The 12,357-nt window shown below is 47.7% G+C and overlaps 1 protein-coding gene across 3 annotated transcripts in view; it reads left to right on the top strand.

The window, feature by feature from the left end:
• Positions 1 to 12,357, top strand: part of GATB (glutamyl-tRNA amidotransferase subunit B) — a 77,908-nt gene that overhangs the window by 28,728 nt on the left and 36,823 nt on the right. For all 3 annotated transcript variants that reach the window (XR_003795537.1, XM_029234821.1, XM_029234822.1), the window contains exons 4-6: positions 2,072 to 2,270; positions 2,682 to 2,804; positions 11,608 to 11,721. Coding sequence is in view for 2 of the 3 variants with exons in the window: in XM_029234821.1 (XP_029090654.1) it covers positions 2,072 to 2,270; positions 2,682 to 2,804; positions 11,608 to 11,721 (436 nt within the window). In the remaining variant the exon portion in view is untranslated. The remainder of the gene's footprint in view (positions 1 to 2,071; positions 2,271 to 2,681; positions 2,805 to 11,607; positions 11,722 to 12,357) is intronic.

The raw sequence follows: 12,357 nt of genomic DNA, 5'->3' as shown, positions 1-12,357 counted from the left end.
TGTCGTTAGGACAGAAGCTACTTCCATGGCTGATGCAGCAGTCAGTGCCTCCTGTGGCTCCGGAGACAGAGCGAGAGTGTCCCTCTGTTAAGTTGGAGGTCCCAGTAACAGGACCGGCTCCTCTGCAGACATTCATGTCGTCCCCAAGTACTGAGTAAGGGGGCAAGAGCAAGCAGAAACGTGAACCGGAAGCCTGGATGAACGGCAGTAATTGGCCGAGCAGTAAACCCAATATTAACCTGCTTTTTCCTTAAAATTAGAAAGGTTTTTTCTTTAAGAGGAAAGCCAGTGTGAACTAGAGCCAATTTTTCATAATACTGAACTGAACCAAAACTGTGATGTCAAGTGTGTTTCCCAAAATAATGTTTGATTTGCTCTGAGCCTCTGACAGTAAGTGTGGCCCTTCTTGAGGCTTAGGAAATCAATAGTGATGATATTGCTTCACGTTATTCTCTCTGAACTGAAGGCGGGGGTGAGCTGTTTTCAGCAGGTGAGGGCAGGAGTAGAATTAAATAAAAAATACAGCTGGAACCTGAATTCTCCAATTGCTGCTGCTTTTTCCCTCTGGCTGCCAGCCTTGTAGTAAATTCTGCTGCTTGGTAGGGTGGAGAGAATTAAACTGCATTTTTTTCATCTTTTAAGAGTGATAACGAGTTTGGTTCAGGTGGGAGACTTAGCAATATGTGACTAAAATTAGATGTTTTATTAACTCTGGCTTTCTGGATTTTCTTGCCCAGGTAGCTCAGATAATCTGGAGGTCGTGTTGCCAAATATTACATGAGACAGACACACTTACACTAAAAAAAGACTTGTTTTTATCTAAATAAACAACGTATTCAAATTATTCCAATTTCACCAAGCATCTGTATTTTATTTGGCAGCCCTACCCAGAGTTTAATTTTCACAGATTGAGACTTCCTGTCTCAGCACAGAGAGCAAATTGAACTAATGCAGTGGTTCTCAAAGTGTGTTCTCTAGGCCACTAGCATCAGCGTCTCCTAGGAACGTGTCAGACATATAAATTCCCAGGAGCCACCCCAGACGTGCAGTCAGAAACGCTTCAGATGGAGCCAGAAGATCTTTGTTTTGACCACTCTACTGGATGATTCCAATGCAGCTGAAGTTTGAACAATGCTGGCCGAGTAGCTAGGGGCGCAGACTCTGAGTCAGACTATCTGAGTTCAGATCCTGACATTGATACTTACTAGGTCTGTGGCTTTGGGCAAGGCCCTTCACCCCTCCATGCCCTGTAGCTCCTTCCTAGGGTTGTCTTGAGGATTAAATGGTGTGAAGTACCGAGAACCATGTCAGGGGATACTAACTGTGTCAGTGTCATTCTCTGTTCTTCCCCAGTTCTCCGTCCTGACCTGCCTTCTCTTTAGTGTGTGTTGATGCACATGTGCATTTGAAAGTAATTCTTCCTCCCCACTTAGAAGGTGGCAAGGGAGCTCTGGCAACATCCATCAGTATTTTAGTACTCTGTGCTTTGCATTAGCCGGGCGTGAGTGTCACAGCATTTTCTGGCTCGAGGAACAAGGGAAGTCAGGTCAGGGAGGGCAGCTGACATGACTGGTGAGCTCGAAAAGCAGGAATGAATCCAGCTTCACCGCACTAGCAACTGGTGTTAGCTGTGCTGAGAGTAGATGGCAGGATGCTTAGCCAGCACTTCCAGTAAGAGGGTCTGTCAGGAGCCCAGTAATCAGATGCAGGGCTGAGCTAATGAGCTTAGTGGAAACAATACGTTCTTTTCTTAGAGGCTTCAGACAGAGAGATTATTGTTATTCCCCAGAATGGTACTCCCTAGGGAAGATAGGATCCACGTTGTTCACTGCTTCATTATTGGGGGTGTGGGTTCCAGGATGGGGAAAGGGGCGTCCAGAGAAGCCAGAAGAGGCCAGGCTAAATTATGGCTGCAGCACATAAACTGATTTGTGTCTCCTTTTCCTTTTTTCCTATTCTGTTCTGTTGTGGTTTTAAGTAAGTCTGTAGTTTTATGACATTAAAAGGAATGATCAACTAGTTCCCAGCTTTGACCTACAGACGAGTGACTCTGGCCCACATTTGCGTGCAGGCCGGCTACCAGATTACCCAACAGAGGCTGCCGATCGCCGTGAACGGGAGCTTGGTGTACAGCGTCTGTGTGGGGAAGAGGCAGAGTCAGATGGTCACCAAGACAGCGGGGGTCAAGCAGATCCAGCTGGAACAGGACAGCGGCAAAAGCCTCCATGACAGCCTGCGGTCCCAGACGCTCGTTGATTTGAATAGAGCGGGTAGGCTTGGAGAGTCCCCATTTTCCTTCCTGCCACTTCCCTTCCCCTCCAGAGTTTGCCCAAACCAACTGAGGAGACAGGCCCTGGAGCCTGACTAATGGCGATCGGAATATCAGTGTTGGTGTTGGCAGAGCTGCTTAGAGAGCTGGGCTAGGACTGTGGTTTCTATGCGCTTGCAACTAACCCACCCCTAAAACGAGACAGCGTCGCCACCTAGTCACAGACCCAGCAGCTTGACATCTGAAGCAGACATTAAAAGAAAGGAACCAAAGTTAAAAATCCAAAAGTGTGGGGAAAGTGAAACGATTCAGGGCCTGTCAGTGCTGCAGGGTTTTCCTAAGTTTCAGCCTGATGTATCTGCGGATCAGACTGGAGAGCTCCAGTCAGACTGACTCTGCCTCTCTTTGGTAGGGGTCGGCCTTCTGGAAGTGGTCCTGGAGCCTGACATGTCCTGTGGAGAAGAGGCGGCTGCAGCCATCAGGGAGCTACAGCTGATTCTTCAGGCCCTGGGGACCAGCCAGGCGAACATGGCAGGTAGCAGCCACAGAAGCAGTGCCCGCCTCTTCCCCATCTCCCTTTCTACTCCCGGGCTCTCTCCTCACTGGAGTCTTATTCTCTGCAGCAGCTACAGTGGGGTTGTTTGCATCCTTTTCTCAGCCTTTTCTACCTCAGGGTTTTGGGGTTTTTTCCTTAGAATTTTCCTTGAATTTTTTTCTGAGCCCCCGACCAAAAATAAACACACAAACAGCAGCCCTGCAGAGGTGCTGAGCCCAAGAGTGTGAGATTAGGAGTCCAGGGACTGGAGGTGTCCTCCTGGCCTCTTGCATCAGGACGTTGTGAGAATTAATAAAATAATATGTTTGAACAGCTTCATCGTCCTCAGAAGACCCTGTGTTTATGCACAGTAGCTCTTAGTTTGTGAGTTCTGTGTGGGCAGTGCTTCATTGCTACTGGATGCTTTTCCTCTGGGTCTCTTTCTGCCTTTTATAGAATTTCCATCCAGGTAAGCTGAAGGCAGATTGTATCGACTACAAACCAAGGTTATGATTTCACAAAACTTTAACTTTGAGATAAAGTCTGAAATTCAATAGAAATATAATAGGGAATTAAACAGAAGAAACAATGTGAATACTTGGGATCAAGGAAATTATACATTTTAAGTGTTTGCAAATTGGATGCAAAGATCACAAGTTTTGGTCAAACCCAGTTTCTTCATGAGCCTTTCCTAGCACTGCTTTGCCCACTCTTACATCCCTGAATGCCCATCTCTCCCGTGGTTTTCCCCTATTTTCTGTTCCCAGGGGCTTTTAAAAAACGTCTGCCACTCGCAGAGCACTCCCTGGCAGCGTGGAAAAAGGGTGCAGGTTCTGCATGTACAGTGGCTAATCCATCTCTCAGTCCAGTGGCGTACTAGTCAGGGTTTTCCAGAGAAAGAGAACACATAGAATGTGTGTGTGTGCACGTGTGTGTGACGTGTAAAGAGATTTATTATAAGGAATTGGCTCATGTGACTGTGGAGGCTGAGGCGTCCCTGAGATCTGTAGTCATCAAGCAGCAGGAGAGTCAATAGTATAGTTCCAGCTCAGGACTGAAGGCCTGAGAATCAGGAGAGCCAAGGACGTAAGTTCCAGTCTGAGCCAGAGTCCAAGACAAGACCAGTATCCCCGATCCAAGGCAGTCAGGCAGAGACAGCAAATTTCCCCGATGCCAAAAACTCGACCTCTGTGCGCTGGTGCCAAATCGAATCTCAGAGACAGAGTTTGGGGTGAAGTAGAAAAGAATAGCTTTACTCCTTTGCCAGGCGGAGGGGATCACAGTGGACTCATGCCCTCAAAACTGTGTGTCCCAACCCAGGAGGATTTGGTGAGGAGTTTTACAGCAGTGGTTCAAGGGCTGGGTTGCTGATAAGGATCAGGGTGTGTGCAGGGCCTGCATTCCTTTAATCTGGTCTCCTGCTGAGCTTCTGTGGTTCTTGAGGCTATCACATCATGACCTTCTCTCTGGAATGAAAAATGCTTCATCAGGTAGTTAACATCTTCCATTTGTTGGAGGTTTTAGTTCTGTAAAGAGCTCAAAGATAGTGTTATGTGTATCCCTTGAGGGGGAACCAGGACCCTGCCCCAAGGCTGCACTGTTGTTTCTTGACTGCTTCTCCCTTGTCTCTGCATCCCCTCCCTTCCCTGATTAGCAACTGTATGAACCTGCCCTTTGGAACTCAGGGAAGGTCATGGAGGCTGGAATCTGTTCTCTACAAACAAGAAACAGGGACACAGAAAGGCTTCCATGTCCAGGAGCCCCGCAGGGTCCTGCTTGGCTTCACCCCCACTCTGCCTTTTGTTCTATTCTGGTTTTCAGCAGATTGAATGAGGCTCACCCACGGTGAGCAGGCAATCTGCTTTACTCAGTATATCAATTTGAATGTTCATCTCATTCAGGAACACCCTTACAGACACACCCAAAATAACGTTTAACCAAATATCAGAGCATCCCTTGGCCCTGTCAAGTTGACACAAAAAATTAACCACTGAACATGTCACAGAGGGTGCCACTAAGTACCATTGGTGGGGATGATTCATCTCCCTGTCGGTTTATCATACCATTTACCTGTCACGCGTTTATTCACATGTTACAAAGGGACTTCAGAATTTGTAATGCCACATTTGTCACATAGGACATCTAATGGGCAACAAATTGTAACATCAAAGCCCTGGTACAAGTTGAATCTAGAGATGGAACTTGCCAATTTGCTCTCTTCTTTAAGCTAAAGTCTGGAAAAACACAGCCAGCCACATGAGTTTGAGTGGAGTGCTCTGTGTTAGAGCAAGAGAATTCTCCATTGTAGAATGGAGAATTGGCTCATGCTGTCTTTTTACCCACAGAATAGAAATGAAATATGGGCAGATTGGATAGTTATCCATTTATGCACTGTTGCTTTAAAGAAGTTTTATTATTCCATTCTTCTTCAAAATAACTGTGATTCCTACCAAACCTATGGAATAATAAACAGGCCACCTGTTAGCTGAGAAATAGTCCCATCGGGTCCTTGCCAAGAGATAAACCGTAACAGTGAGAACTCATCAGGCAGTGACAGCTGAGAGGGTTCATTAAATCTCATTTGTTGTGACACTTTTCGTTGCTCTTAAATACAAATCAGACAGCTTTGCCCCCAGCACAGCAGCAGAGTGGCTGACGTTGTCCTGAAGTGCTCTGGGTAGTGAAGGTCTGCCTGGAGTCTGCAGGTGTCCAGCTTTTGGTGCTCTCAGCACTTTATCAGCCCAGGCCCCTTTCCCATCCTTCTGTCCCACCACCATAGGCCACTGTGTGGCCATTGGAGAATGCAGCCTGGGAACCAACGGAAGGCTGCCCTGGAGAGCACCAGTGGACCCCCAGCGTGCTTTTGGAATGAAACTTAAATTGCTCCGGGCTGTGCTTCAGTGAGTTCCTGATAGTTTTGCTAATGAGCGTAGACTAGCTCAGCTTGGGTTCCAGAAGTCACTTCCTTCTCAGGATGTTTGCCACTGTTGAGATCCTCAAAGCAGTCTGCTGAGTTGAATGTGTACCAAAGTATATAGATACGCTAAATGTTTCCAAGGTTGTAATATCTGCCAGTTTGAACATCGAGTATGTGCTCATCAGTTCACTAAGAATTTTTTAAATTAAGTTATTGTCTCATTTAAACTTTATGACATTCTTGAGAGATGGATATTACTGTGCCTACTGTACAGGTGAGGAGTTGAGGCTTCCAGAGGTTGGGTTATTTGGCCAAGGTGCACAGGAAGTGCCCGAGCCCGGGTGTGTCTGACTTCTGGACGCCTTCCTTTGTAAGCACTGTCACCCCGCTTCCTAGTGCCAGCCATGACAGTGTCTCCACTTCTGTAGATAACAACCTTGAGGGCTTCCCTGGTGGCGCAGTGGTTAAGAACCTGCCTGCCAATGCAGGGGACAAAGGTTCAAGCCCTGGTCCGGGAAGTTCCCACATGCCGCGGAGCAACGAAGCCCGTGTGCCACAACTACTGAGCCTGCTCTCTGGAGCCGGCGTGCCACAACTACAGAAGCCCGAGTGCCTAGAGCCTGTTCTCCGTGACAAGAGAAGCCACCGCAATGAGAAGCCCACGCACTGCAACGAAGAGTACCCTTGCTCGCCGCAACCAGAGATATAGCACGTGCGCAGCAAGGAAGACCCAACGCAGCCAAAAATAAATAAGTTAATTAAAAACAAACAACCTTGGGAGCTGGGTTAGCAGAGTGTGAGTGCTGAGGACACCGCAGGCCCAGACCTGGGTTGGAATCCTATCCTACCGCTTCTAGCTATAGAAACTGGGCGAGGTATTTGACTTCTGTGAGCCTCCCTTTCCACACTTGTGAAACGAGTCCCTAAATAATTGTATATGGAAAGAGAAAGGAAGAAACCAAAGAGGAGAGGAAGTCATCCAAGTCATCAAACAGAGTTGGGGCAGCAGGGTGGGAAGAGCAGGCGAGGACTGGCCTTGTGGAAGAAAACCTGGAATACCGTCTTGGACGTGTCAAGTGTGAATTGCCTAAAGGACGTCTAAGTGGATGTGTCATTAAAGCTCTGCTGTAGGGAAAGAATGTGGTAATGTGCATAAAACGTATCACAGGTCCTGACAAATAGCCTGTGCTCATGAAATGTCAGGTGCTTCTATTGCCAATAATAAGTAGAATCACCACTCATTGTGGATGAATAAACTTTGTGAAATATGTTGGATAAAATTGAGCCACAGTATATATTTTACCTTATTTTTTGTCAAGCCCTGTTATTTAAGTTCTGGAGGGTATTCAGTGATCAGAATGAGACAGCTTAAGAGACTTTCTCACTAAAGCTTCAGGCCTCTGCTGTTTAGAGAAACAGTTTTCTGCCCTGATGTTATATTTCTGATGCGTGAATGTGTTTAAAAAAAAAAAAACGTGACTGCACCATGTCACTGTGCTCAGTAGTACGTTTTTTTCGTTTTGCTGTTACAAATTTCTACTTCTAGAGGGTGGGAATTGAGCTTGATAACGTTCTAGTGAAGGCCCTCCCCCAGTGTTGCAGAATGCATTGAGGCAAACGTGACTGTGAGGCTTTTGTGGACTTGAGGCAATTTACCTTAATTTGTTTAAAAGGTATTTTGTCTTCACTGGGTAAATGCCTTTTGTGAGTGTTGGATACTGTGTTGGAATCCAGGCAAGTGAACTGCCTTTCAACACTGCAGGACACTAAATGAGTCCCCTCAGACATCTATGGAGTGCGGTCTTCTCTGGGAGAGACTGAAACTCATGCTTTTATTCCTTTTCCAAATTAAAAGTCTAAATTGTGAAAGATGGTTTTATTTTTAAAAGCAGGAGAGGTCCAATTCAGGGTTCTCAGGGCTCAAAAAAAGTTCTCTCCCAAGTATCGAGGTTTGGCTGGGCAGAGCTCAGCATACTTGGGAAGTTTTCCTTTGAGCTGAATGGGCCTTTCATAGGATTCAGTAGATTAGTCCTATTCAGACAGAACTTTAGAACTTGTCGGGGACCTACTGTGAGACCAGTCTGCTTACTCGTGGCTCAGGAAAATACCAAGGTATGAGTTTATCGAACAATGACCATGTGCCAGAGGCAGCTCTAGGTTCTGAACAGAGCAATGAAAAGGACATTGTTCCTGCTACCTAGAGGAAATACTGTATTCGCGAGGGAGACAAATACACTAACAAATAGAACAAAGTAGTTACAGTGGTAAGTGCTTTAAGGAAATACAGAGGGTGCCGTGATAAAGAATACATTGGATGGTGAGGGCCTCTGGAGAATGAGCCGAGGCCCCAGCCCCAGGGAGCTAGAGCATCAGGAAAGAGCCCAGGCAAAGTCCCTGAGGTGAGGAAAACGTAGAGTATATGCTTGGAGGTAACACAGGTGGCAGAAGACCACTGTAGGGGAAGCGCAAGGAGCAGGGCAATGTGGCCTCAGGTAAGACTGAAAAGGTCTGCGAGGGCTAGATCACCAAAAATGATAAGAGGTTTGGATTTCATTCCAAGGGCAGTGGGAGGTCAAGGAAGGGCTTTTAAGCCAAGGAACGTCGGATTACCGTTTTGGAAAACCGCCGCGGCTGCTCCGTGGAACGTGGGTTTTAGAAGGGTATGAGTAGAAGCTGAGCCCAGTTCCGAAGCTTTGACAGTAGTTCAGGTGGAGGATGGTGCTCTTCTGGACAGGGCTGGTGTCGGTGAGGATGGAGAGGGCAAGATGGTGGATTCGAGGTGGTTTTTAGAAATAACAGGATTTTTGTTAACAGGCTGGTGTAGAAGGCAAAGAGGCCGGAAGAAGTCAAGGAGGCTTGAGGAACGAGATGGCGGTGCCATTTGCTGACATTGGGAAGATGAGGACAAAGGTGCATGTGTTGCAGGGGCAGATCCTTTAGTTTCAGAAACTGAAATGCCTGGGCCAGCTCCACGTGGAGATGAAGTAGGTGCAGAGGTCAGTGTGGATGGAGTTCAGAGTAGGGTTTTGGCTGAAGAGAGAAATTCAGGAGTTATCAGAGCTTGGATGGTGTTTAAGACCATATACATTTACAGAGAGAGTGCAGGTAAAGAAGACAGTCCTGAGTCTGGATGGGAACAAATGACAAGGACATGGAAAGTGTCCAGGAGGTAGGGGCCAGCTAAGGGTGAGTAAGGTCACAGAAGCCGAGGGAGGAAGATGTTTCAGGGAGGAAGCGTTGGTTGGTAGGTCACATGCCGCCGAGGGCCGGCGTATCCAGTGAGGGGAAGACACAGCGTGTCCTGCATCCGTGGGATTTGGCAGCCAGGGGTTGATGGTGACTTTGACAAGGCGTTTTGCAGAGAGGTGGGGACAGAAGCCAGGCTGACGTGGGTGTAGGAGTAAATGGGAGGTGAGCTCACGGAGATGAGACGCCAACAACAAGCAGTACTTGTTTGAGAGGATTTGCTGAAAAGGAAAGCAGAGCAATAACAGCAGAATGATGAAGAGAGAACTGGGTTCAAGGGAGTGGGTCTTTGGGGTTTGTTTCTAGTGAGAAATACTGTTGATTATGGGTACACATGCATAGAGGGAATGCTGAGGAAGAGGGTTAAGGAGTGCTGTGGGAGAGAGGAGAGAACTGAAGGAGTGATGTCTTTGGGAAGGCAAGAGGGGTGGGAGTTTTAAATCTGGGCTCCATTCCCAAGTGCCTTCCATCTGGTCTCAGAGAAAAGACTAATTCAAAACAGACTACAATTGTGTGCTCTACTGATTGCATGTATTCTCATAGCTCCGAGGAGCCACCAGTGGAGACCGGCCTACTGATGAGGGTTTCCAGGAGGAGAAGGTGGTACCACTTATGTGGGACCTCGAAGGATGAGCTGAGGTTGAAGGAGGGACAGTAACAGGGATGACGAGGGCCTGTGGGAACCAGCGAGCAGACAGAAGCTTCCCTGGTGGGAGGAGGCTTTCTCAGGGAATGAGCAGCAGGAAATGTGGGGTGCATCAGTCAAGACCACACGAGGGCTCTTGCATACCAAGCAGAGGAGGTGGGATGACCCAGTGGGAGCCAGCTGTGCACTTGGTCAAGCGCTGGGAGTGGTGCAACCGTCCTGTAGCAGGATGTGGCCGGAACCGAGCTGGAGTGGGGGGGGGGCTGGACCAGGAGGGGTCACTGGGTTGAAGGTCAGGGTGGGATGTGGGGGCTCAGGCAAGGATGGCAGCCGTGGGAATGGAGAGGAAGTGACAGCTCTGAGGGATGTCTGGGGGAAGGAGCTGACAGGATCTAGTCAGTTAGACTACAAAGGGCCAAGAAAACAGAGCAGCAAAGGATGCCGCAGGTTTCCTAGACCAAGAGTCTGATGACATCAGGAGTCGTTGGGACTTCTTGAGATTCAAGGAAGCACGTGGTGTCCTAAAGGGGCTATGGGATTTTGTAGAAATGTGAGAGGTCCGTGCTGGAGACATAGAGTAATTTCTGGGCTGAAAGGCACCTTTTCCCTGCCTGTCAACGTGGGTGGCCGTTGGAGCAGCAGAGTGGGAATGACAGAGACCTGTTGCAAGGGTCTCTTTTTCTTGGCATAGAATATATTTGAGCTATTTTATTATTTTAATATGCTTTTGCTATGAAACCTTGGAAAAGAAATTGCTTTCTTCAGCCCATCGACACATTCCTCTTTGGCAGATTCTTTTTTAGTTCAAAGACTTGCCTAAGAAAAATCCAGCATTTTGTCTTCCCCTTTTGTTCTGTTTTAAATATTGTAAGTGGAATTGGAGAACAGAGAATTGGGGCCTTACCTTGCAGGGTATAAAATGTGATGATTTCTTATCTTTATCTCTCTTTGGCTTGAGATTTTGCCTCCCTCTCCTCCTCAAGAGCCTCTTGGCCCTCTCCATAAACCACCTGCTTCCTTAGGGATTACTGTTCCCAAAATGGGGGGGTTTGCAGGGTCAGAGAAGGTTCTCCCAGGATGGGGATGGCCCCCTCTGAGTCCCTCCCCCACAGACCGTCCCCTTCATAACAGCACTGTCTGTCTGCTGCGGCAAACCCTTACAGCAGTCAGGAAGGATTCCGAGTCCTGTTTACAGAAGGAAGAGATCATTACAGTACCTGGAGGAAGGACGAGGGGAAAAGCCCAGGTTTCTGGCTCTTGCCCTTGAGCTGTAAATTCTCAAGGACTCTCTTATAAATCTCCCGGAATCACTGTTGGAAATCCACATTCCATTGGGGAGCAGTGTAGGGCTATCACATGATCATTTCTGAAGCCTTCCCCCCCAACCCAGCTCTGACACTTTGAAGAACACTTCGGAATAAAACTACAGGGTAAAACTCCATTTTTTTTTTTTTTGCGGTATGCGGGCCTCTCACTGCTGTGGCCTCTCCCGTTGCGGAGCACAGGCTCCGGACGCACAGGCTCAGCAGCCATGGCTCACGGGCCCAGCCGCTCCACGGCATGTGGGATCTTCCCAGACTGGGGCACGAACCCGCATCCCCTGCATCGGCAGGCGGACTCTCAACCACTGCGCCACCAGGGAAGCCCTAAAACTCCATTTTTAACAGTGTTGTTTTTCTTATTTGGCATGAAAGAAATTAGATTTCCCAAGCCAGTATATCCAGAATTTCTCCTGCCTTCTGCTTGTGCACAAGTGCACAGAAATATACACACACACATACACACACACCCCTCAGATGCCTTGGGACCATCATTTTCGCAAGTGGGCAGAAGTACTATCCATGAACTTCAGGACCAACCATACTTCCTCTGAGGTTAGGCTGCTGTAACTAAACAGCAACTAGAGTTAGATGTTGCTTGCACTCTCTTGCCTTAAAAAAACCACGATTGCCTCAGAGAATTTCTAAAGTGTTGTCTTTTTTCTTTCCTTACAGAGGGCCAGTTGAGAGTGGACGCCAACATATCTGTGCATAACCCTGGGGAGCCTTTGGGCGTTCGAACCGAAGTAAAGAATCTCAACAGTGCCAGGTTTTTGGCCAAAGCTATAGGTGAATGTCAGCTGTTACTCCTCATATACTTCTTTGTATCAGTTATCTGTTGCTGTGTAACAAGCATCCCCCCCCCCAAGTTAATGGCTTACATGATAACATCTCAACTTCAGAGTTTTGTGGCTTGGGTGGGTTTTCTACTTGTCCTGCCTTGGCTCATTCATGTGGCTGTGGGGAGCCGGCAGCTCTGCTGAGATATACAGGGTCCAAGATACCTCACTCACGTGTCGCAGCCTTGGTGCTGGACGTCTGCTGGGCTGCTCTACCCACGTGGGCTTGCTTCATTCACTTGCCTAGCCCAGCCCTTCTTATTTGGTGGAGGGGGCACCCCAGGAGGATGAAGGCAGATGCCTCAAGGCCTCTTGAGTCATTAGCTCTAGAACTTGCACAGCATCTCTTCCAGCACATTCCATTCAAAGCAGGTTCAAGAGGAGGGGAAATAGACTTCATCTCTATGGGAGGATCTGCAAAATCCTGTAACTCTGTTTTTCCATGTACCACATTCCTTCTGACCAGACCGAATTGTATAAAGTCGTATTTGTTCATTATAGATGGCCACGATTTGACCTAATTGGTCAGTATGTTTTTCTGCTTTTTACCGTTTTAACTAATAGATTGCTTGGGCCTGTGTAATCA

This window comes from Monodon monoceros, unplaced genomic scaffold, assembly GCF_005190385.1.
Source record: "Monodon monoceros isolate NGI ecotype Baffin Bay Population unplaced genomic scaffold, NGI_Narwhal_1 Super_Scaffold_20, whole genome shotgun sequence".
Lineage (NCBI taxonomy): Eukaryota > Metazoa > Chordata > Mammalia > Artiodactyla > Monodontidae > Monodon > Monodon monoceros.
This window is presented reverse-complemented; position numbering and strand designations above follow the sequence as displayed.